The 24,862-nt window shown below is 49.0% G+C and overlaps 1 protein-coding gene across 3 annotated transcripts in view; it reads left to right on the top strand.

Moving 5' to 3' along the window:
- The window catches only part of DLG5 (discs large MAGUK scaffold protein 5), a 108,059-nt gene that overhangs the window by 56,327 nt on the left and 26,870 nt on the right, over window positions 1-24,862 (top strand). For 2 of the 3 annotated variants that reach the window (XM_045522798.2, XM_010963126.3), the window contains exons 6-13: window positions 10,512-10,771; window positions 12,345-12,657; window positions 17,555-17,739; window positions 19,175-19,309; window positions 21,716-21,848; window positions 22,301-22,428; window positions 23,077-23,252; window positions 23,600-23,703. In XM_045522798.2, coding sequence (XP_045378754.2) covers window positions 10,512-10,771; window positions 12,345-12,657; window positions 17,555-17,739; window positions 19,175-19,309; window positions 21,716-21,848; window positions 22,301-22,428; window positions 23,077-23,252; window positions 23,600-23,703 — 1,434 coding nt within the window. The remainder of the gene's footprint in view (window positions 1-10,511; window positions 10,772-12,344; window positions 12,658-17,554; window positions 17,740-19,174; window positions 19,310-21,715; window positions 21,849-22,300; window positions 22,429-23,076; window positions 23,253-23,599; window positions 23,704-24,862) is intronic. The other variant, XM_010963127.2, reaches the window with a different exon arrangement.

Below are 24,862 nucleotides of genomic sequence, written 5' to 3'. Positions count from 1 at the left end.
GTTGAAGCCCTGTGCAAATACAAGATGGAGGAGCTACCATCATTATTTTGCGGGGGGAGTGTGTGGCCTGTTGCTCTTGCTGCTTTCCGTGTGCCAGGTTAGTGTCTTCTGTGTGCTCAGCTCCTGTTTGACATTGACAGAGTTGTGAGGAGCAGGCCAGACAGAACGCTGGCTTGCTGTGAGTGGTGTTGGCCAGTTCCTCTCCTCTTGTGCTTCTGGTCTGGAACCGCCCAGGTGGCCCAGGGACGTGGAGGGACTGCTGATGCTCTGTGTCCATAGATAGTTGGATGTTTGGGGTTGGGAAGCAGTGCAGGGAGAGACAGGATGTCCTCCTAGCACCAGGGCATAGTCAGAACCCCATCATCCCCATCAGAAGCATTTGTGGTTTCCAGTTAAAGCAGGACTGTTGGGGCTTGATTGACCCAAAGCTGCTATGTAACAATCTGAGTTCACCTGATAATTTAGCATGTGGTTATCTTCATTGCTTTGTTTTTATTTATAATTACCATTTTAAAATTGTGAAACTATTACAAACTTACAGAAGAGTTTTAAATACAGTGCAAAGAATTTTTTTCCTGTATTTTAAGAGTAAGTTGCAACCTAATGTTCTGTCACCCCCCCTACCCTACCCAGAACATGCAAATGTGTACTTCTTGGAAACAAGGATATTTTCGTGTAGAACAGTGTGACACACCAGGAATTCACATTGATACGTACTGCCGAATCTGATTATCAGACCCGGTCGAGTTTTGCCGGTTGTCTCAGTAGTGTCTTTGATGGGAAAAGGACCCTGTTCAGAACAAAGCACTGGATGTAGTTGCCATCTCTTGGGTCTCCTTCAATCTGGGACAATTCCTCAGGCTGTGACCTGCATGACTTTGATGCTTTGGAAGATTACAGGCTAGTTATTTTGTAGATTGTCCCTCAGCCTGGAATTGTCTAAACTTCATGGTTGGATAAGTTTTTGCATCTTCGGAAGGATTGTCACAGAAGTGATGCTGCCTTTTCCTTGTTGCATCCTATTGATTGAGACTTGGCTTAATATGACTTAGAACTAATGAGGTTTACTTTGATCATTTGACTGAGGTGGTGTCTCCAGGCTTCTCCACTGTAGTAATACCTTTTTTTCCTTTACATACCCCCATATATATATATGTACTCTCTCTCTCTCTCTCTATATATATACTTATATATATATATATATATATACACACACACACACACACACACTCATATGTATATATTTACGTATGGTTTCCTGTTTTACTCAGTGGGTTTGTACACCATTATGGGCAGTGGGAGGCCCTTCAGGCTTGTTCCTTTGTCTTCTTGACATGCCCTCCCTCGCTCTGAGAACTTCCTTGCTCTGGTACAAGAAGGTGTTCCAGGGGGAGCTCATTTTATAATTTCCCTGCCCTAGCCCTGGAAATCATACCTTTCTCTTAAGAGTCCTCATTCCTTTTAGTGGACAATGGTATTTAGAAGCAAGATCTGAATGCTGGGTGTACTCTGCTCCTGGGGTATCACGGCTCCCAGGCTCTCTCAGTGGACAGAGTAGGGAATATCTGAGCCACACACACACACTCTCACATCTGTTTCCATGTGTCTCTCCCCCCAGTATATCTGTACCTTTAATATGTAATATGTATGTTGGAAACCGAAGTTCATGCTAACTTTTCCAGTTCCAGTCCAGTACTACAGTAGAACAGGGTTCATTCTTGTTTTCTCCCTTTCCATCTTGCAACTCCCTTTTCCAGCAGTGAGAAACCTAGTTCTGATTATTCTTAATCTGTGTGCTTGCTAAGTCCCCCTGTGTGTACTTGCCTGCCTTCCCCACGCTGCCCCCTTCTCACCCTTTGTGGCACCCCCGCCCCCTCCCCCTCCCCCATGCCTTGCCTCCGCAGGGCCCCTCATCCTGTTCAGGCTCTGATGCCCACTCTGGGGGGCTCGTCGCCCCCCGCAGCCTCTTGTCCTGCTCTGCCTCGCCGAATGGTCTGTAAGATTAAGTAGTTCAGAGAGGAAAAAGGACAGCACTTTCTTTATGTTTTTATACTACTTTTTAAATTGCAGAATTAATGTGCATTTTTAAACATAACAAAAGAATCAATGCAGACATTTAAAAAATAATTCTTCCTGTAGTCTCTCTCTCCACAGAAATAACTAACCATGAGTATACCACTGGTGGAAAGTTTGATATTTTTGTCTGTACACATAGAACCCTTTATATCTTGTTAATTTATTTGGCCACATGGAATCGCACCATTCCTTTTGTTGCTAACCTTGTTTTCTTGCTGAATGTCATGTGCATCTTTCTATTTCAGTACAGATTCTGCTTCCCTGTTTTTAACAGCTGCTGAGTATTGAGTTAGATAGAAGCAGCGTAATTAATTTAACCAGTGTCCTATTGACTGACCCTTGGGCGGTTTTCAGTATTTTCCCCTTATTGAAAAATTTGTTTCTGTGGTTTATTTTCTTTCTCTGATATTTGTTGAAGCCTTGTGTGGAATACACAGTCCAGGCTCAGTGCATGGGCCCCTGGGCTGGATGTACTTGGAGATACCTGTGTCTTTTCTGGGAGCCCTTTGATCAGGGGATTTGGGTGGGTGGGGGCAGGTCTGGCAGTGGGAGTGGGCAGGCCTTGCTCAGCCGTGGTGGCAGGAAGGTTCCCGGAAGAGGAAGTAAGTGCAGGCCAGGGCTGCAGGAGTCCAGCTGCTCCTAGAAGCAGCTCAGCACTCTCCCCCTTTTCTCTCCTTGGCCCTTGAGTGTTCCAGCACTGGGGGTGGGCGGCGCTCTGGGAGCCTTGCTTCAGGGTTGAAGTGAGACACCAAGGAAAAAGTGCTCGACCTGCAGGGTTAGTTTGTGTTGAGAGCGGTGGATTGCCCTGCAGACATCCTTACTCCTGCAGGTCCTGCTTCCTGCTTCCTGGAGCAGACAGTCGGGGCTGCAGGCTTTCAGTAGTTGAGAGGCAAACCATTGTTACCTCAAAAGAAAACTCTTGGAGAAATCTGGGGTGGGAAGCAGATAAGGATGAGCAGCCGCTGTGCATCAGGCTGCTGGGAGGGAGGACCGCCCCCGCTGAGGGGTTGTGCCCATTTCTCTTTGTGGGATTGTGAGTGCTGGCAGACCCTGTCTGAGGGCAGCTGGCCCTTTCCTGTCTACACCTTCATCTTTCTTTGTTTCCTTGCTCATTTGTTCACTAATGTTTTTTCCACCCAGGTCTAAACTTGCCTTAGCTCACCTTTTGCCTTGGGGTTTACTTTGGATTTTATTTTTTGAGAGATGCACAATTTGAAATGTGTTTGTGGCTCCAGCTTAGTCTAAGGGAAGTCCCTTGACTTTGCTAGAAAGTAGCAGAGCGGGGCTTTCCCGGGGTAGCAGAATGAGTCTCCTAGGGTCACCTGGGAGGTAAAGGAGATTACTCATGAAGCACGGGTACCTCATGCCCACTTGCAGGAGACACTCACTGAATGCTTGCTGTCATGATTGTTTTTATTCTGGTCCTACCAAGTCTGAACTAAGATCCACCCTGCTCGTGGATGTGGCGTAATCATAGCCCTCATACACCGCTGTTGGGAATGGAAAATGGTGCAGTCACTTTGGAAGGAGTCTGGCAGTTCCTCAAATGGTTAAACGTAGTACCAGGTGATCCAACAGATCCACTTCTAGGTGTAAACCCAAGAGAACTGAAAACAGGTCCACACAAAAATTTGTGATGTTTGCAGCAGCGGGAAAACAACCCGAATGTCCGTTAATAGATGAATGGATGTATCAAATGCGGTGTGTTCCTGACACTGGAATGTTGATCAGCATAAAAAGGAGTGACGTGCTAACACCTGCTGCGGTGTGGAGGAACCTTGACAACGTCATGCTGAAGTAAAGAAGCCAGTCCGAAAAGACCACGTATTACATGATTCCACTAAGACGAAATGCCCAGAACAGGGAAATCCTTAGACACAAAGCAGATCGGTGGTTACCAGAGGCCGGGGGATGGGCGGGTGGAGGACGACTGCTACTGGGTGCGGGTTTCTTTTTGGAGTGATGTAATAATGTCCTGGAATTAGATAATGGTAGTTGCTACACAACCTTGTGAATGTACCAAAACCCACTGAATTGTGCACTTTAAAGGGTTATTACATGGTATGTGAATTATATCTCAAAATAAGACTCCAGTTGTTACTTTATCATAAAACAAACAAACAACCCCCCAAACCCCTGCCCTCTTAAAGCATGGCGTTTTATTGCCTCCCATGCTCTGACTTTCTCCAGGACCCGAACAGCTTGTACAAACATCCAGACGGAGATGACCCCTCCCCCTCCCCCGTTCTCCCACAAGTGACCTGGGAAGGTTTTCTCCCCCACGCTCCCATCCCACTCCTCTTCTCTGTTTTCCTGCAGCTCTGGCTCTTGGGGGATGGTTGATTGTAGTGGTCAGTGAGTTTCCCCAGTTCTGCTGGGCTGGCCCGGTGCCCCTTAGTGAGAGGAGGCCCGCTGCCCGGGTAGGAGTGAAGGATGCATTTCTGAGCTGCCAGGCCACCTGCTCTCCCTGGCCGGGGCCTTTGCACCTTCACCAGGTCCGGGGTAGGTGCCAGACTGTGAAAAGCCCGGGTCTTGGGTCGGCCAGCAGCCGAGGAAGCCAGGGGACACGGGGGCGGCCACAGGTTTCCTCCCCGCAGGCCCTGAGGGCAAAGGTTGAGCTCGCTGGACAAGGCTGGTTTTGTTGCCTGGTTCCTCCCACGCCTTGTTCACTTGAAGAGGCCCTTGCCGGGTAAATGGTGCTGTTTGACTTGCATGTTTGCTTGAGGGATTTGTGGACTCCCCAGCCCTCTGCATGATTTATCTCAGAGGAAATGAGGCAGCCAGGGAAGGGAGGGTGCCGCCGGCCTGGGTCCTGGGACCGCTCCCTTCTGAGAGCCGCAGACAGGTGGTTTTTCTTGTGTGTCTGCATGCGGATCTGTGTGGGGAGGGTCAGGGCATGGCATTTCCATCTCCAGGGCATCTCAGTCAGAATGCGCCATCTGCACTCTTCTGGGTTGTGTTAGAAATGTCCAGCGATCTGGGGCTGAGACAGCCACACCTCGGTGGGGGAGCAGCGCGAAGGACATTCGTGCATCTTCCTTCTTAGCATACCCACTACAATAATTTATATTCTTTGGTTAAAAAAGAAGAAAACTTTAACAGTAAAGTCACCCACCCCCACCTTTGCCCCGGTGTCCTCCCTGGAGATGACTAACCTCCCTGAACCACCTGGGATATATCCTTGTGGACATTTTCTATGTCATACTTAATGTACATTTTTGTTTTTATTTTCTGCCACCTGCATTTTTAAAATCCTATAATATGTCATTGATCCCTTTATATTTTCTGTAAATTTGGACCATCCAACAGTATACTTCATGGTTTAGTTGTCAATAATATATTGATTGTATGTGTTGGGAATCTCGGTTGTCTAGTTTTTCCTGTTACAGATAATTTTCTGGTGGGTGCCCCTGCATAAGTCCTTATGTTCCTTCATGCATGGTTTTCTGAAGTTTGCTTCTTAGAGGTGAAATTTCTGAGTTCAAAGCAATGCTTTTCTTTTTTCATAGGTTCTTCCAATTCATTTGGGAAACTTAAGGCCTCTCTCTTCTTTCTGGCCCTATCCCTTGTCTTTAAATACACTTTTTCTTTCCCTGGTGATTCATGAAAGTTGACTTTTTTTCCCAGATACCCCAGGAGAGGAATTTCTGAGTCTGCGAAGGGCATGCATCACAGAGAAGCCCGGACTGCTTCTGACCAGCGTGGAGCAGAGATAGGAGGGAGCAGAGATAGGAGGGAGCAGCTCAGGCTGTGCGTCTTGCTGTGCGGGTGCAACCAGACCCTGGCTTGTGCCTCCCCTGGGCCCCTCCCGTAACCTCCTCACAGGCCGGAGGGGAGCTGTCTAACGACTGCTGCCTGCCTGAGCTGAGAAGTGTATCACCTTTCTTGTTCCAGAATTCTGGGCCAAATTTAAATATTCTGTCTCTCAGACTTCTATTAGCCTTAGCTGGGAAGTGAAACATTTGACTGTTAGTGTGTGTGTGCATGGTTGTCTACTAGAATATCATCTTCTAACTACCAGGAGGGAAAACTCTAGACTGAGAGAATAGTTGTTCAAGTCCTCTGCAGTTAACTGTGGCCATGGTTTTCCCAAGTTTCTTCAGAGGCTTTGATTACATCAGCACAGGCATGACCCTGGGCCCTGCTTGCTTGTAGAGAAGAGAAGAGGCATGTCTGGGGGTCCGTGAGCCTCTTGGAATATCCGGGTGCCGTCCTGTGGGGAAGGGATTATTCTTCGTGACTCCAGGGCTAGGATGAGAAGTCAGGAGTTGAGGAGGATGGATTTCAGCTCATAATAAGCAAGGCCTTCTCACACAGAGAGTTTTCGCCTTTGGAATGGGCAGAGCCTCGGCCGAGACAGCACAGGGTATCAGCCTGATTTCTCCAAGGTCCCTTCGGATCCCAGGCGCTACTTTGTTATCAGGGCTGGATTGAGCATCAGAAAGGATCCCTGGGTCTGTTCTGGGATTTTCTCTGACCCTTTCTTACCGGGAAATTGTGACCCATCCTGGCAGTGGTTTTACTCTGTCCTGAGTTGTCCCTGGATGGTCGCACAGGCCTCAATCCAAGCTCCTCACCACTGGGGCATTTTGGGGACTGTTTCCCACTGAAGAGGGGCCAAGCCATGGTGTTGACCCCAGATTCTGTTGTGGATGGGTGAAGGTAGGCTTTGCTAGGCCAGTGCCCAGAATGAGGTTTTTATTTGTATCAAGGTCACCTTTGAAATTTTTTTTTTTTAAAGTGCGGCAATATTTATGTATTATTTGTTAAATTTTTTTAAAAATTTAGGTATAATTAACATATAACTGCACTGGTTTCAGGTGTATGACACGATTTGTTATTTGTTTATATTGTGAAATGATCACCACAGTAAGTCTAGTTAAAAGTCATCAACTTAAATAGTTACCAAAAATTTTTGTTTCTTTATTTGAAAACTAGTTTATTAACGGAGCTTGGAACAATTGTGGGAGAGGGCATTTGGATGGACTGCCTGGGGCTGCCACCTTGTGGAAACTCTGGGAATGGCAACAGTTCCTTTGTTGTGCAGTAAAGCACTGGGCTCTTGGAGCCGTGGGATTCTCACCTGGCTTGGGGATGTTTCGAGAATAAAACATTTGGAGTGATTTTTAATTGGAATGTTTGAGGTACTGACCACAAGTCAGGGCAGTTTGGTCTAGAAGCTGGATCCTTTCCAGATGTGGGTAGAAGGCACTGATTGACCAAGAAGTCAGGAGAGCTCTCCACTGGCTCTGTGTGTCCTGGGCATGTGTGGGCATGTCCTTGTGGGATGCCCTTTTCCCCTCTCAGTGGTGGGCACTGCGTCAGCAGATGTCCTTGGTGTCCTCCAGTCCTTATTGTCTGCACCTGGACAAATTCAGGTGTCTTCAATTTGTCCTGCACTTGTGGGCTCAGTTCTCATTTGTCTAGTGATTTATGGAAAAGAATAATGTTGTATCTCCATCTCACATCATGCACAAAATATATTCCAAATAGTTTAAAGATTTAGATGTAGAAAGTAAAACTGGTGCTTTTAAGAAGAACTAATGAGAGAGTATCTTCATGATTTCAAGATAAGGAAAGAACCTCTTAAAACAACCAAAGCACAAACCATAGGAAATAATTGAACAATTTATACCATATTAATATGTGAAACTTTAGTATAACAAAGGACACTGTGAAGAAAATTTAAAAGCCACATATTGGGAAAAGATATTTGTAATCAATATAATTGGGAAAGAATTAGTACCTGGAGTTAAAAAATAAGTCCTATAGAAAGAAAGGAAGAAAGAGGAAAAAAGAGACAGGTGGGGTAGGAAGAAGGGAGGGAAGGAAAATCAAAGGATATGGACAGGCAGTTCATAGAAGAGGAAATGTGCATAGTCAGTAAACATAAGGAGAGTTGCTCATCTATTAATCGGGAAAGCAAATTTAAAAAAAGAAAAAGATCTTTTTATCCATGAGATTGGCAATACTTATTAAAAAAGATCTGTTTCACTGTAGCCAGGGGGTGGAAACAACTCAGGTGTCCTTTGACAAATTAATGGATAAACAAAATGCAGTCCATACATACAATGGAGTACTATTCATCTTTAAAAAGGAAGGAAATTCTGAAACATACTGTAACCTGAATGGATCTTGAGGACATAATGCAAAATGAAATGTCAGTCACAAAAAGATGACTCCTGGGGGAGGGTATAGCTCAGTGGTAGAATGCATGGTTAGCATGCACAAGGTCCTGGGTTCAATCCCCAGTAATGCCACTTAAGAAAGAAAGAAAAATCTAATTACCTGTCCCTACCAAAAAATAAAAAATAAATGAAAGTTTTAAAAATGACTACTGTATGATTCCATTTATATGCGGTACCTCTAGAGTAGTCAGATTCATAGACAAAGTAGAGGGTGGTTGCCAGGGGCTGGGGGGATGGAGAACAGGGAATTGTTTAATGGGGACAGGGTTTCAGTTTTGCAAGATGAAAAAGTTATGGAGGTTGGTTGCACAACGATGGGGATATATGTAATAGTACTGTAATGTATGCTTGAGAGGCTAAAGATGGTTAAGACAGCTTTATGTTGTGTGTATTTTACCACAATTAAAAAAGGAAAGAAAACCCTGAAATCTCAGTGAGGGTGTCTTAATGACAGTAACTCTCAGGACTCCTGTCCATAGCTGGTGGGATACAATTGGGATAACGTCCTTGGAGAGCAGTTTGATGTTGTCCAGTCCCCAGTGGTCCCTAGTCCTAGGGGCTAATGTGTTAGAGGAATGGACTCACTTTCCTTGTCTGAGATTCTGAGTTTTGAATCCGCTCTTTCTTGTATTTATTGAGGGCTAACCAACCACCTCCAAAGGAAATATTCAGTAGTCTCAGGTTCTGGTTCTCTGGGCTACAAAGATTTTCTGATAACTCAGGGTCTTTGCTGGATGAGCCAGGTAATTCCTGGGCTGTTGGAGCTGGAACAGTTAAGCAAGCTTTTTTGGTTTGGTTCTATCACTCGAAAAATAAAGAAGCAAACCCAGAGGTACAGAGGGACCCACCCAAGGGCTCAGATCCCCTGAGGTGCTTAACAGAAACCAGTAGGTCCTGACAACCTCTTAACTCATTTGTTTTGTATTCTGCAGAACAGCATCTGAAAGAACGTTAGTACTTGTAACTCAGTAGAAAGCTGTCTTGTTTACAGCCCTCCCATGATTACCATCTCAATCAGGATATGGTCTTTGCTGTGAGCCTTGAAGCTCTGCCCACTTCTCTGGCCTTTTTATAAACCCGCTCCTCATTGTTCACTGGGCTCCAGTTACCCCACCCTGCCCTTATGTTTGTGTCTAGCATGTGGCTGGTGATTCCTGCCTCGGGGCCTTTGCATTTGCTCACCCTTCTGCCAGATGTGCTCTTGGCTGCTGCTTTTCATTTGTACCAAAGCTGAGACGTCACCTTAGAGAAGCCTCCTACTCTGTCATTCAGAAGTCTATCTCCAGCTCGTTATCCTGTTTTATCTTATTTTCTTGACAGCCCTTATTACTCTCTCTAGTTATTTTATTTGGGGTGTGTGTGTGTGTGTGTGTGTGTGTGTGTGTGTATCATCCCATCAGGAAAAGAGATCCACAGGCCACAGTCATTGTGTCTGTCCAGCATCACCAGTACCTGACACAGAACTAAACCGTATTAGGTACTTATTTTGGGGGCCCTCAACATCACCCCAAGCTTTGGTGATTTACTAGAAGGACTCACAAAACTCAGCATATAATCATACGTGTGGCTAAAATTTATTTCAGCAAAAGGACACAAAGCAAAGTCAAAGGGAAGAGGTGCATGGGGTGAAGTCCGCAGGAAACCAGGTGCCAGGTTCCAAGAGTCCTCCCACTGTGGAGTCACACAGGACATGCTTAATTCCCCCAGCACGGAACTGTGACAACACGTGAGAAGTGTTGCCAGGGAGGCAGGCCCACGAGATGCTCCCTGCCTGGGGTTTTTACTGGGGGCTGGCCACGTAAGTACGCCCTGCATAGCATGTTCTGAAATTCCAGACTCCCAGAGGAAAGCAGGTATTCGGTCTAAGACACACTGTTCGTCCTGTCCAGGCACGGGGAGCTCCTCCTGTCACTTGGGGGTAGTTTTGTATCACTGTAGGGAGCTGTTTACCATTCATGTTCCCAGACACCAGCCAAGGGTCAGCTTGCAAGCAGGCCTTTCTAAGGATAGACATCTCAGGCCTGCAATGGTAACTCTTTTCTGCACACTACTTAAGAAACATGTGTAAACAAATGAATCAACTCAGAATGACTGCAGGGCCTGTGGCATCAGACTTTGCAACTCCTGATGGCCAGAGGGTGTGACCTCCCCTTTCTTGTCAACAGTCCTTCCCCGGGACAGACGGAGGTGAGTTTGTCCTTCCTCCTGCCCTCAGACCCTTAGTAAGCATGACTCTCTCATCCCCAGGTGTTGAAGCACAACGGGTCGTCAGAAATTCTCAACAAGCTATACGATACAGCCATGGACAAGCTGGAGGTGGTTAAGAAGGACTATGATGCCCTACGGAAGAGGTACAGTGAGAAGGTCGCCATCCACAACTCGGACCTGAGCCGCCTGGAGCAGCTGGAGGAGGAGAACCAGCGTCTGCTGAAGCAGACGGAGATGCTGACCCAGCAGAGGGACACGGCCATCCAGCTGCAGCACCAGTGTGCCCTCTCCCTGAGGAGGTAGGGCCAGGCCTCAGAGGGAGGGAGGGAGGGAGGGACCAGAGCTGGCCTGTCTCGGAGATCTGCCAGAGGGCCAGGTGGAACTTCTCTGCTGGGGGCCACTCTGCTTTGTGGGCTCCCAGCCACTTCCTAGGGGTCAAAACAGTACAAATAGTTGAGCTTTTTTCAATCAAAGATGACTTATCTCCAGGAAACTTTTTCTTAACACTCAGTATGTCTTGGGAATTCTTCTCCTTTCTCCTTTCTGAATGATTCTGGTATGTTCTGACCATCCTATTTCTGAGGTTCCCCCCACGAGCCTCTCCTCTCTGTGTCAGTCACCCACCTAGCAAATAGGAAACTTAATTGTCCGAGGCATTGTTTCTTCTAAAATTTCACTTTTTATTAAGGTAGATAATCTGCAGGGATGTGACCTCTGCCCTCAGTGTTTTTTAAGGTGCATTCCTGCAGGATACCTTTCTTCAGGGTGTTGATCAGGTTTATATGAAAAGTGTTCTCTGGCTATAAAAAGGTTTGAGAATTGCCAGATTGCACACAAACTGGTATCTGCACTGCAGGACTTCTCAGAACCTTTACTCTGGTGCTGTGCCCTAGACTCTGCTGAGAGGGGACAAGATACAGTGTTTGCCAAACACCAGTCATCAGAGAGCACAGGTCCCCCCCCCCCCATTTTTCAGATTTATTAGGTAAAATTGGTACAGTTTGACTGCACATATACAGTATATTGCATGTAAATACATACATACAAGGTACTACACATATTTTTCAAAATTTACGTATATGTATTGTTCATTGTCTCTAAGAACAGTTTAGAGCTTTTGCTTTTTAAACTTACATAGTTATCAAAGGAATAAAGTCAACCACAGAACAAGAATCAACAGAATGTAGTAATCCAATCATGGACAGTCAAATGTGCTTACACGTATTCAAGAGATCGATCATCTAAGTTATAAATAATAAGTAGTTCATTTGTGTCCTTTTTTAAAAATTCCACGTATAAGTGGTATCATATGGCATTTTTCTTTCTCTTTCTGGTGAGAGCACACTTTTTGAAAATACAGCTCTTTGCTAAGGAATCCACATTCAGAAATGCTGCTCTGATTTGCAGGGCTGCCTGCATGGAAGGTGCTTCCCAGCCTGGAAGGACCGAGCTGTGCTGTCATGCTAATCTGGTGACTCTGGGCCAGTCACCTGTGTCTCAAGGCCTTATCATCTGTATCTGTAAAATGAGCTGGCCAGACTCAACAATCATTCAGGCCACTTTTATCTTTCACGGTCTGTGATTCTACTGTTGTTTTGTTTTTATTTTTAAAGATAATGTCGCTTGACCATGAAAGAAACAGCCCTGTTATTTCTAGTAGAGCAGAGGGCATGAAGTCCTCAGTGCAGCTTCTGGTGTTTGTGAAAGGCTGAGAAAAATTCCAGGTCCAGGGCACTGGGTACTGCATGACTTTTCTCTCTCGGGGCTGTGGAGAGTGACCTCACTTGAAACTTCATGCTTGACTGTCCAGCACGGTGGAGCTGACCGGGCAGGTCCCCACCCCACCACATCCTGGCTGTCCTTCCTCCCCAGGTTCGAGGCCATCCACCACGAGCTGAACAAGGCCACAGCCCAGAACAAGGACCTGCAGTGGGAGATGGAGCTGCTGCAGTCAGAGCTGACGGAGCTGAGGACCACGCAGGCAAAGACTGCCAAGGAGTCAGAGAAGTACAAGGAGGAGCGGGACGCGGTGTACAGTGAGTACAAGCTCATCATGAGTGAGCGCGACCAGGTCATCTCCGAGCTGGACAAGCTGCAGACCGAGGTGGAGCTGGCCGAGTCGAAGCTCAAGAGCAGCACGTCTGAGAAGAAGGCGGCCAGCGAGGAGATGGAGGCGCTGCGACAGGTAGGAAAGTTGGGAGGAGGAGGGGCCACGCTGCACACGGTGTCTGCGCGAGCAGCTGCCTCTCGCCCTAGGCCTGCTGCTGGCTGGGTGATCAGACACTGCCTGGGGACCTGCTGAACTCACATTCAGTGCCCAGCTCTAGGCGGGAGGCAGCGGAGGTCCAGCTGTGGTCTTGGGCGTCCGGGGCTGGCAGCATAGGAGAAAGGCCGGATGACATGCACAGACACTCTTACCCACACTTGTGGTGATGCGATGGTGGATCAGCCTCATGCTGGAAGTCAGCAGACCAGCCAAGGACTTGCTCATTAAGAAACAAGATGCCAAGACTAAGTTCCCAATGCCATAGATACCTTTGGCCTTGTGAGTGCAGAAAACCACATACAGTGTTCCTTTCCTCCAGCATCAGAGGAGTCTGCTTTCTAAAGGGGTGGTCTGGACTGCTGCTGGGAAGATGTTCTACTAGGCTGAGCCCAAGGTCCTTCTCAAGCCTTGCTCCTTGGGAGTGGGGGTGCCTCCAGCATCAAAGGGAGAGGGGCTCATTAGGAATGGACTTGAGCCCCCAGCTTGTGGAGTCTCTGCGTCTCTCCTCCCTGGCCAGCTAGGCCTCATCACTGACTCTCCTCACCCTCAAGACCAGGAGGGCCCTGCTGGGGCTCGGACAGGCTTGTGAGATTGCCTTCCCATCCTGTTGGTGGGTGTTGTGGCTCTGTTTAGAGCTGCTGAGCTTGATCATAGCGGACTTTTTCCCACTGGAGTAGTTCTCTATCCATACCTCTCCATTCTGCTTTTCTGTTCAGGTCACTTAGAATGAAGGCTTTAAAACTAGCCTGTGAGGAGGGAAAAGCAAAGGTGTTAAAGTTTGGGTGGCTTGGTAAGGGACAACAGTGTGCGTGGATGGCTGCAGCTAGAGCCCTCTGGACCAGACGGGAGGCAGAACTGATGCCCGACGGGTAGCCAGGGCCTCGTGAGTGTTTCCGAGGACAGTGATGTCCCCTCTTGCCCAGGCTGTGCTGGGAGAGTGGGCCTCCTCAGTCATGGGACCTTGTACCTCTCCTGGCTCTCATGGCCTCAGTTTCCACTTCTACAAAATGGGAATGATGATAGCATCTGCTTCACAGGGTGGTTGTGATGATCAAATGACCTAGTATTGGAAACACACTTAGACTGTGTCTGCATAAAGTGGGAATGGTTTGAGTCTTTCCTTTATGATGAAGATTATCCTTATGCCCACCTGAGTCTTACTACCCTGTTAGGGTTAGGGTGAGTCATACGAAATTGTTTTTATAGGCAAAAGTGGGCCAAATCATGGCAGTTTCATACAAAGAAAAAGTAAGACTTCTCCAGACCATCAAGGTGAAAGCCACTGTGAAAAGGAGTATTTACTTTGATGCCATTTCTAAAAGACTACGATGAAGAAATTTTTAATAAGCAAAGATAATGTGTTAAAACTTTAATTGTCCAGGAGAAACCATCACCTCATTTTCACATTCTAGTATCTGAGAGCTTAATTGTTGGGGAAAATGTTGACATCAAATAAGGGAAGCAAAATAATGAGGAAGAAAACATTGAAAATTACTGAGTTCGTCAATAAACGAGAAAGTCAAGGACAATGTGTTAAACCTGTAGGAGGTGAGCCTGTGATAGGTCAGCAGCCACTGGGGACATGGAGCTGAGAGGGGTTAACCGAGCTCTTTGCAGGACTGTGGCAGCACAGAGAGGAAGGAGACCCCCGACGTGCCCACGCTGCTGGCATCTGGTGGCGTCGCCCCTCCCAGCACTCGTGCGTGCCCTTCAGCCTGGAGCCCAGTTCCCAGGCCTTTGCAGGGGGGCATTGGCTGCGTGTCAGGTCTGCCTGTCAGCTGAGGCAGGAATCTCTTCTGGGCATCGATCCCAGTCAGCAGCCGGGAGAGGAGAGCCCCCCCACGTGCAGCTTCCAGAACTGAAACCCTCAACTCCTCTGAGTTTGTCTGGCTTCTTGGACAAGACCACGCTCCCACCGGCCAGAGGAGGCCAGGGGTGTGGCCTGGGCCACCCTAGCTCTGGGTGAGAGGGTCTATAAGACCCCAGTCCTGTCCAGCAGCCGCCTCTTGGGGGTCAGCTGAGGTGGGCCTTCCAGCCACTAATGTCATGACTCCTTTTCTTCCTGACACTTGTGCCTTCCTGCACTCTCCTCCCTTCTCTCTGCAACTCCCTCTTCATTTACTCTTTTCCTTTCCCCGCTGCCTTCCCCTCTACCCCCTTCTCCAGAGGGGGTTGTGCAAAGAGAGGGCGGGCAGGGGCCTGTCAGGGTCTTTGCCTCCCTTTGGACATCAGATCAGCTCTACCTCCTCCCCTGCTTCCTGCCTCTCAGAGTAGGCATGTCCCTGGGACTTCCCTCACCAGGGCTGATGTCCAGTCTCTGGCCATGGACTTGACTAGGTCCAGTGAAGGATCGCTGGCTCCCTGAGGACAGAGGAACCGTCTGGGGCAGTAGTCCTTGCCACAGGGAAGCTGTGGGGCGCTATGCCCTGATAGGTCCTTCCAGATACAGGGTCACTTTGCAAGACAGCCCCTCTGACGGAGCAGCTCTCCCACTGAAAGGCCAGTTTGGTCACTTGGGCTGGCAGTGGTTTTCTGCTGCCCTTGAATGTGCTTTCTTCAACATTTAGTCTCCATAAACTGAGCTCAAAAGACAGTGAAGGAGCAGTATAGGACTGCGGAAGTACTGTGGGAGGTAGAGGACAGACAGAGGGACAGGAGAGGAAGTACTAGGGAAGGTAGGGGCCAGAAAGAAGGACAGGAAGGTAAGTACGGGGTGTGTGTGTGTGTGTGTGTGTGTGTGTGTGTGTAGAGGACAGACAGAGGATGGGTGAGGAAGTACCGGGGGAGGGAGAGGACAGAGAGGGACGGGAGAGGAAGTACTGGCAGAGGTAGGGAACAGAGGGATGGGAGGGGAAGAACCAGGGGAGGTAGCGGACAAACAAAGGGACAGAGAGGAAGTACTGGGGGTGTGTACAGGATAGAGCGAGGGAAGGGAGATGAAGTAGCGGGAGGGGGTAGAGGACAAAGGGACAGGAGAGGAAGTACTGGGGGAGGTACGGGACAGACAGAGGGATGGGAGATGAAGTACCAGGAGGGGGTATAGAACAGACAGAAGGACGGGAGGGGAAGTACTGGGGGAGGTAGAGGACAGAGTGAGGGAAGGAAGGTGAAGTACCAGGAGGGGGTAGAGGACAGAGGGACGGGAGAGGAAGTACTGGGGGAGGGAGAGAACAGAGAGAGGGACGGGAGATGAAGTACCAGGAGGGGGTAGAGTACAGAAGACGGGAGAGGAAGTACTGGGGGAAGTAGGGGAGAGAGGGACAGGGGATGAAGTACTGGGGAGGTAGAGGATGAGCTAGGAACAGCAGAGGAAGTACTGGGGGAGGTAGGGGACAGACAAAAGGATGGAAGAGGAAGTACTGGGGGAGGTAGAGGACAGAGTGAGGGAAGGGAGACGAAGTACCAGGAGGGGGTAGAGGACAGAGGGACAGGAGAGGAAGTACTGGGGGAGGGAGAGAACAGAGAGAGGGACGGGAGCGGAAGTACTGGGGTTAGTAGAGGATGTATCAAGGGATGGCAGAGGAAGTCTGGGGAAGGTAGAGGAGAGACCAAGGGACTGGAGAAGAAGTTCTGGTTGAGGTAGAGGACAGACAGCGGGACAGAATGGGAAGTATTGGGGGAGGTAGAGGACTGAGAGAGGGATGGGAAAGGAAGTACCAGTGGAGGTAGAGAACAGACAGAGGGATGGGAGAGGAAGTATCAGGAGAGGTAGAGGATGAGCAAGGGACGGAAGAGAAAGTATTAGTGGAGGTACGGGACAGACAGCGGGACAGGAGGTGATGAACCGGGTGAGGTAGGGGACAGAGTGATGGGGGAAGTAGCAGACAGAGGGACAGGAGAGGAAGTACCTGGGAAGGTAGGGGGTAGACCAATGGACAGGAGGGGATGTACCAGGGAGGTAGAGGACAGACAGAGGGATGGGGGAGGAAGTACCAGGAAGGTAGAGGACAGACAGGGATGGGAGAGGATGTACTGGGCAAGGTAGAGGACAGACAGGGATGGGAGAGGATGTACTGGGCAAGGTAGAGTACAGACAGAGGGATAGTAGGGGAGGTACCGGGGTCAGTGGAGGACACTCAGCTTTGTTATTTGTCACTTCCTCTTTGTTTTCTGAGGATCATACGTACACAGCAGGAGCTTTGTGTGCAAGTGCTTCAGAGAGTTTGATTTGAAAATTTGAGGAGCAGATATTGCTTTAGGGAGGGATCCAGTTACAGATCCTCCAGATTTTAGCTTTTTAAACCAACTGAGATACATAGGACTTTATCAGCAAACATCCTGGTGTATTTTCTGCTTTAGAAATAACTTAGTTTGCGTAAGTGTAAAAACTATATTGCCGACATTGAGGGCAGGGAATCATCATGACCAGAGCTTGCGCCTTCTGCTGCAGTGGGGCCTCCTGTCATCATGTTTTGTCACGAGAGGAATTAGAGGCATGTGGTGGACTCTCTGCAACTTATACACCTCTAGTGGCCAGGTGGGGCTGGGACAAGCCCTCCCTGGAGGCAGCCCACCTGGGCCCTGAGATTGTGGAAGAAGAGGGGCTTGGCTTCAGGTCCTGGCTCTCTAGGGACTTGAGAGCTTAGTGGATGCTAACTTAGCATCACTAGGGGTCTGAGTAGTGGCTGTGGGGCATGTGGTCATTGGGGTGCAGGTGTAGCAGGGATGTGTCAGCATGGGCCCTGGCTAGGGTCCCAGTGTTTCTCTCCATCCAGCTCCCAAGAGTCCAGCCCCAGCTCCTGCCCCAGTTGGAGGGCACTTCTGGGCCAGAACACTTAGTCACCTCCCCCCACCCCTTGCCTCTTACCCCCACCAGATCAAAGACACTGTGACAATGGATGCTGGGAGAGCCAACAAGGAGGCCGAGATCCTTCGAAAGCAGTGCAAGGCTCTGTGCCAGGAGCTGAAGGAAGCCCTCCAGGAGGCAGACGTGGCCAAATGCCGGCGGGACTGGGCCTTCCAGGAACGGGACAAGATCGTGGCGGAGCGGGACAGTATCCGGTACGGGGTACACTGGGGCCAGCCTGGGCTCTGGCCTCCCTGTGACACTTTGGGTCTGTGGGAGGGTCGGATTCATTGCCGCATGTGTCTAGGTGAGGTGGGAGTGACCTGTGTTGTCCCTTCTCACCCTGGGCGATGCCTCATCTCATAGTGAAAGTTGTAGAATTTTCCATTATTCTTGACTTCTCACTTTCCTTCACCCTGGATGTCTGAGCATGTGCTGTGTTCACAGCATTGACCCCTGTGAAGTGGCACGAGGCCAGGCCCTTTTCTTAGGGGGCTTCTGATGAAACGGACCTTGCACAAATGCATTCTTTCAGCCAGTATTCATTGGGTGCCTACTGCGTGCCAGGATCTTAGGTCCATGAGCAAGGAGACTCTGGGAAAGAAACAGCCTCTGAGGTTCCCGGGTGTGTGTGACGCCTGTGAGGGGCTGGCTTTGTGGGGGCTGCGGGCAGGTTTGTCAGACCAGGCAGTGGGGGAAGGGAGTCCATAAACAGTGAATTCCAGGCCCACAGTCCTAGCTGCATGGGGGCCCTCCAGGCCTGGGGGAATGGATAGGGAGGTCTCCCTAGAAAGCATGGCATTTGAACTAGAATTTAAGCTCTAGTAGCATTTTTCTAGGTGGAGAAAGATGGTGGTGGTGGTGGTGATGGTGATGAGAGAGGACTTGGTAATTAAGTTTCTGAAAAACCGCTTGTGGCCATTTAGAGAGATGAATTTCCACCTGGGCTGATCAGGACATGAAGGTTCAGGTTGGGAGGGTACTTGGGGCCGTGGAGAATGGGGACAGCCCTTAGGGTCCATCCAGTGACAGGATGCAATTCTGGAGGTGATACAATTCTGGAGGTGATGCAAAGCAAACTCCCCTGCTGCCAAGTCACCTGCCCGCACCTCCTCTCTGAATGGCGGAGCTGATCTGGGGGTCCCAGAGGCCAACTCGAGAGTTGTTAAGTCTGCTCTTATAGAGCTGTGTACTGGAGAGATGCTTTGAGGTATGATCTTTGAGTGGGGGGCTCAGTCTAGTTGTGAGGTGGGGGGCAAGTCTAGAAAAGCCTGCATGTGGGAGTTAGGAGGCGTGTGGTCAGAGCTGGAGCTCAGGGGCTTACCTTGTGGGTTGGGGGCGGGAATGTGGTTATTAACTCCGGGCACATTGAGGGTGAAACTGTGGGACGAGCACTGGACATTGAGAATTGGATGCTCGTTGCCTGGTAATCACGGGGGTGTCTCCTGTCCCAGATCCTCAGTGTCTCCTCTGTCCCTGTGTGGGGTTGTCCTCAGTGGTCTTTCCTCCAGACTTTCAAGCACTTCTATGCATCTGGGGCGAGGGAGGCGCCTGGGGTGTTTAGGATCGTGTGCTGCAGGCCCCACTGCAAGCCATGAGTCCTCTGTCCCCTGCCCCTCACAGTGACCTTGCCATCTGCCCTCTCTGCAGGACGCTCTGCGACAACCTGAGGCGGGAGCGGGACCGGGCGGTGAGCGAGCTGGCCGAGGCCCTGCGCAGCCTGGACGATACTCGCAAACAGAAGAATGACGTCAGCCGGGAGCTTAAGGAGCTCAAGTATGCTGGGTGGGCACCTGCTGGCGTGGGTGCCTGCTGAGGCGAGCTTGCACCTGGGAACACGGTGCCCCCTCTACCATCAGGACAAGGCAGCCCCGTGTGCTGGCCTGGCCGTCTGTCTCTGTCTTACTCTGTCAGTCTGTAGAATGGGTCCAAGTGCTGCCTCCGTGCTGAGAGTCATTAGAAATCCTTAGACCAGCACAGCAGTTGGCAGTGACCCTTTGGTGAGTGTGTGAGGGTGGGGGGCACCATGTACAAAGGCACGTAGGAAGAAGGTCCCTGCCCCAGGCAGTCCACTGGGGGACAGGCAAGCATGTGTTGTCCTTTCATTCCCTCCCTCCCTCCCTCATTCATTCACTCGCCAACTTAAGATTTGCTCAGTACGTGCTCTATATGGGTCAGGCTCTGTGAGAGGCAAGGCCAACCAGTACCTTGGCCTGTGGGGCTGACAGCACGCGGACAGACCAAAGGCAGAGCCATTAGAGAGACAAGCACGTGAACGAACCAAATGATGGCAGACTGTGCTGCAGCGTTTTTAAAGGCGGTTGTGTCTACCACTCAGCAATCCATCCTGCCTGTACTGTTTGGTGTGTCAGACAGCCTCCCCTCAGTTACGGCACTGTTCCCAGGGATGTCACTTAAGACTTGGTGGCCCTTAGTAGGATATTGAAAGTACAGAGATCAAAGCTTAAAAAGAGAGATTGGCAGATCCCAGCAGCTGTCACTGCAGTCCAGAACCAGACTCTGGTTGAAAAGCAGTGGCTCTTTGTTTGTGAAACTTCTTGAACTGATAGGATGGTGAGAAGCTTATGAGCGTGCAAGCCTTGCACACTCGAGTGACACCTTTCAGAAGTGGGTGATGACTTCCCTTTCTCCCATTGAATGGCACCTCCTGGCATGAGATAGGCAGCTTCATTTACTACATAAAACCCCAGAAGCCCTGGGGCCTGAGCGCTCTAAAGAAAATCCCAGGGGTTAAGAGGCAAAGGGACAGACTCTCTCCAGGGACTCACCTTGAGTCTAGCAAGTGATAGAATCAAATTAAGGTAAAGAGCTTTGGGGGCTTGAGTGTGGGAAGAAGTTTTGCTCTTTGAGCTGGAGTTGTCTGGAACTCCTAAGAAACATCAAGTTCCATTTGTTTGTTGGCTCAGCACATTTGTATTTGCATCTCCTCTGTGCTAAATTCACTAACCAATGGGACGCAGGCGAGGGAGTGCTTGCCACTGCCCAGGAAGCCTCGGTCTGCAGAAGGAGCAGACATGAGAGGTGAGAGGTGAGGCACGTGCAGGGAGCATGAAATGCAGAGCTGCTCCTCTGCTGGGGAGGAAGGCTTTGGAGAAGGCTTCCCGCAGGCTGAGTGAGCGCACGGCCCAGGCAGAGGTGTGGACCTGGGAGCACGTCCATGTGAGCGGGAAACAAGAGTGGTCATGAGTGTGCCAGGAATCCACCGGGCTGTTCTGATGAATTGGAAAGGTCATCTGGGCCCAGGTTTTAGGAATAAGGATGTTAATGGGTGATATTACAAGGTTTCTGAGTCTTCATTCATTCTCTTCACTTGGTCTTTCTGAGAGCTAAAGTTTTTTATTTTGAGCAGATCCAATTTACTGACTTAAAAAAATTTTTTTTTTACTTTTAATGAACTGTGCTGTGTCTAAGAACCTTTAACCCAGTCCTAGGTCTTAAACGATTTTCTTGTATACTTTCCTTCAAGAAGCTTTACAGTTTTGTTTCACATTTACGCCTGTGATAGATCTTGAGTTAATTTTTGTGTTAGGTATGGGGTTTGGGTTGAGAGTTGTTGCCACGATGTCCACTTCCTCCCGCATTATTATTTGAAGACGGTTGCAAACTGCCTTTCCTCTATTAAATGACTTCTGCACCTTTTGTGCTTTGTGGAGCTGTTTCTAGGTCCTCTGTTCTGATCCACTGATTCATGAGTCTGCCTTCCTGGCAATTCCACACAAGTCTTGACTACTGTACCTATATAATAAGTCTGGAAATCAAGCAGAGTGATTCTCCCACTTTATTCTTCATTTTCAAAATGGATTTAGCCATTCTAATTCCGTTGCCTTTCCATGATTTTAGAATAGTTTTATCTCCATCTACAGAGAGTCTTTCTGGCATTTCTATAGGGATTGCATTAAACTCTTAGATAAACTTGGGGTAAATTTGAGTCTTTAAAAAAAAAAACAGAAAAAAACTATGACAGTTGTAACTGATTATACTTTAATAAAAAAAAAAAAAAACTATGAAAATCCAGTGATATCCAAGAAGCCTTGACGTAACCCTCAGATTTATTAGGAAGTTGGTATGAAGTACGAGGGGGAGGGGGGTGGTCCACTCGTTTCTGAGTATGACCTGAGTGAGATGCTTAGCCTCCCAGAGGGCTGTCGCCATGGTTCTCTCTGTTTGCAGGGAGCAGATGGAATCCCAGCTGGAAAAGGAGGCCCGGTTCCGGCAGCTGATGGCCCACAGCTCCCATGACTCGGCCATTGACACAGACTCCATGGAGTGGGAAACGGAAGTTGTAGAGTTTGAAAGGGAGACGGTAAACTGCCTTCATGTCTTTTCTCCCCAGCTCTCCTCAACATGAGGACTTTGAATGGGAGAGTGAGAGGGTGGACCTCTTACAGTGCCCCCCAGTTTCATGGCTGCTAGTTTGGGGGTCAGCTCTTCCTCCCAGGGTGTGGATGCATGTTTTCCCTGCCCTTATCCAAGCTGGGTGGTAGCAGCTTGGTCTCCTGTGTCACGCAGGAATGCTGGTGGTGCGTGGAAAGCAGAGGGAGAGCAGAGGGTTGGGGGCAGCGCTGGCAGGGCTGTGTGTCTGCAGTGGTGGAAAGAAGCAGACTGCAGCGGCTGAGAGGTTTCATCCTGGGGACCGAGGGCCCTGTCAGGGTGAAGGGACAGTCCCTGAGTCAGAGTGAGTGGCTTGGGGATACAAGAGCCAAATGTTTCTCATCACTGTTGTAAAGTGAGCTACTGTTCCTGCTGTTTTAACAGGAGGATATTGACTTGAAGGCACTTGGGTTCGATATGGCAGAAGGTGTGAATGAGCCTTGTTTGCCAGGGGACTGTGGCATATTTGTCACTAAAGTGGACAAAGGAAGCATTGCTGACGGCCGTTTACGGTAAGCATAGAGGAGGCCCGGGCTCTGGAGGGAAGGTGGCAGTTTCCCTCTGACGTAATTCAGGGGACCTGGAGAGCCAGGTGGCAGTGAAATGAATGCATCCTGGAGTGTTAGGGGCTCACAGATGCTGTCTGGGGCCTGTAGACTCCACTGCTAAAATTATTCTTAAAGGACACTCTGACTCAAAATCGCTTCTGAATCTGATCTTTCTCTCTTCACTGGGTGCCACCCTTTGCTCCTCTGTGTAGGGAGAGGCTCAGGCAGTATGTGTAAGAGCCCAGAATGTGCATTGCCTGCTCATTCCATGAAATAGTAGTGATAATAATTAGCACCTACATAGCACTTGTTATTAGCTAAGTTTAAGTACTTCATGTAATTCATTCTTTAAGCTTTACAATCCAGTGAGGTAGGTGCTGCTTTTGCCCCCATTTCACAGGTGAGGACCTTGAGGCTCAGAGGGGCTAGGTCACACTGCTAGTAAGTGGTAGAGCTAGGATTTGAGCTCACTCTCCTGGAAGAGGAAGTCTTCCTGAATGTGTTTGTGAGACACCTGCTTTCTGGTGCTCGGCTTCCTGAATGGGAGCAGCGGGGGCCTGCCCCCTGGTCCCCAGGCCTCGCAGGCAGTGACCTGGCCGTGCGCCTCCTCAGGGTCAATGACTGGCTGCTGAGAATCAACGACGTGGACCTCATCAACAAGGACAAGAAGCAGGCCCTCAAGGCGCTCCTCAACGGGGAGGGGGCCATCAACATGGTCGTGCGTCGGAGGAAGTCCCTGGGTGGGAAGGTGGTCACTCCGCTGCACATCAACCTGAGTGGGCAGAAAGGTAAGGGCCCCTGCAGGTGGGCAGAGCACCACTTTTTTGTGCAGAGAGCATGCGTGTGTTTTCAGGTGCACCCTGTTCCCAGAGTGAGGCGCTGATGCGGTTTCAGTGTAGCCCGTGAGCTTCCCGGCAGGGGCCATCTGGGTCCTGGCCCTTGCTGGTCTCTGTCTGATTGACCAGACCAGACATGACTGAGCCCCTGGGTGGTCTGGCCTGGGCGGGATGCTGGGATGGACAGGTGGCAGTCTGCCAGCATCCTTTTTAAAAGTTTATATCACAAAGATGAGGTGAGACAACCAGAGGGCCGTGTGACCTGCGCGGGGGCTAACCGAGGACTCTCTGGTTTGCAGACAGTGGCATCAGCCTGGAGAATGGAGTGTATGCTGCCGCTGTGGTGCCTGGAAGCCCGGCTGCCAAAGAGGGCTCCCTCGCCGTGGGAGACAGGATTGTGGCCGTAAGTCTCTGGAACTCTCCCTCCACTTCTAGACTCCCTGTCTCCCAGGTTTCACCCCAGCGGCAACTTAACAATTGATTGTGGTTTTTTCCCTAAAACGCTCAAAATGTATTATCTCCCGACTTTTTTTTTTTTTTTTTTTTAAACTTTGGTGGGACCGTAATATGCTCTGCTGCTCTGTCCTCTTTTCAGTTTTTCACTTCGGGCTCTGAGGTTCTTCCAGACTCACATCTTTAGATTTGCCCGAGTCGTTTCAGTAACTGCGTGTTCTTTAATGGCTGCTGCGCCAGCCCTCTGGTGGGCAGTGCAGGCATTTTTGCTTTTTAAAAAGAGCTGCGTGGCCTCTGCTACATCCCTCCATGGGGACCCCCAGGAGTGTATTCCGGGATAGAGTCCTGGCTGGGGGAATTGCTGGGTCAGAGGGCACAAGCATTTAATGCGTGATGTGGCCTCCCCGCCTGTACCCCAAGGAAGTCATGACCTTTTCAATCCGACCTGCAGTGTTTGGAGGAGCTCATTACTTCACATCTTTGCCAGTGTTTTTCAGATTTTGAGGGGAGTTACAGTTTAAAAACAATATGGCCATTATGAAAAAGATGTGAGAAAGTATATAAAGAAAAGCAAAACCAACCAAATTCTTCTACCCCTCCAAGATGATCACGCTGCATATATATTTTTAACTTTTGATTTGGAAATAATTACAGATACCATTATAATTCAGTTATAATATTAAGTAAATAATATTAAAAAAATAAAGTGGCAGAGATAGTACAGGGAGCCCCTGTGTACCCGTCACCCAGTTTCCCCTAATGGTTACATCTTACCGTAACTATTTTTTTTTAACATTTTTTTATTGATTTATAATCATTTTACAATGTTGTGTCAAATTCCAGTGTTCAGCACAATTTTTCAGTCATACATGGACATATACACACTCATTGTCACTTTTTTTTCTCTGTGAGCTACCATAACATTTTGTGTATATTTCCCTGTGCTATACAGTATAATCTTGTTTATCTATTCTACAATTTTGAAATCCCAGTCTATCCCTTCCCACCCTCTGCCCTCCTGGCAACCACAAGTCTGTATTCTCTGTCTATGAGTCTTTTTCTGTCCTGTATTTACACTTTGTTTTTGTTTGTTTTTGTTTGTTTAGATT

The sequence above is a fragment of the Camelus bactrianus genome, chromosome 11 (genome assembly GCF_048773025.1).
Source record: "Camelus bactrianus isolate YW-2024 breed Bactrian camel chromosome 11, ASM4877302v1, whole genome shotgun sequence".
Taxonomy (NCBI): Eukaryota; Metazoa; Chordata; class Mammalia; order Artiodactyla; family Camelidae; genus Camelus; species Camelus bactrianus.
The sequence above is the reverse complement of the archived record's forward strand: the minus strand, read 5'-3'. Positions and strand labels throughout refer to the sequence as shown.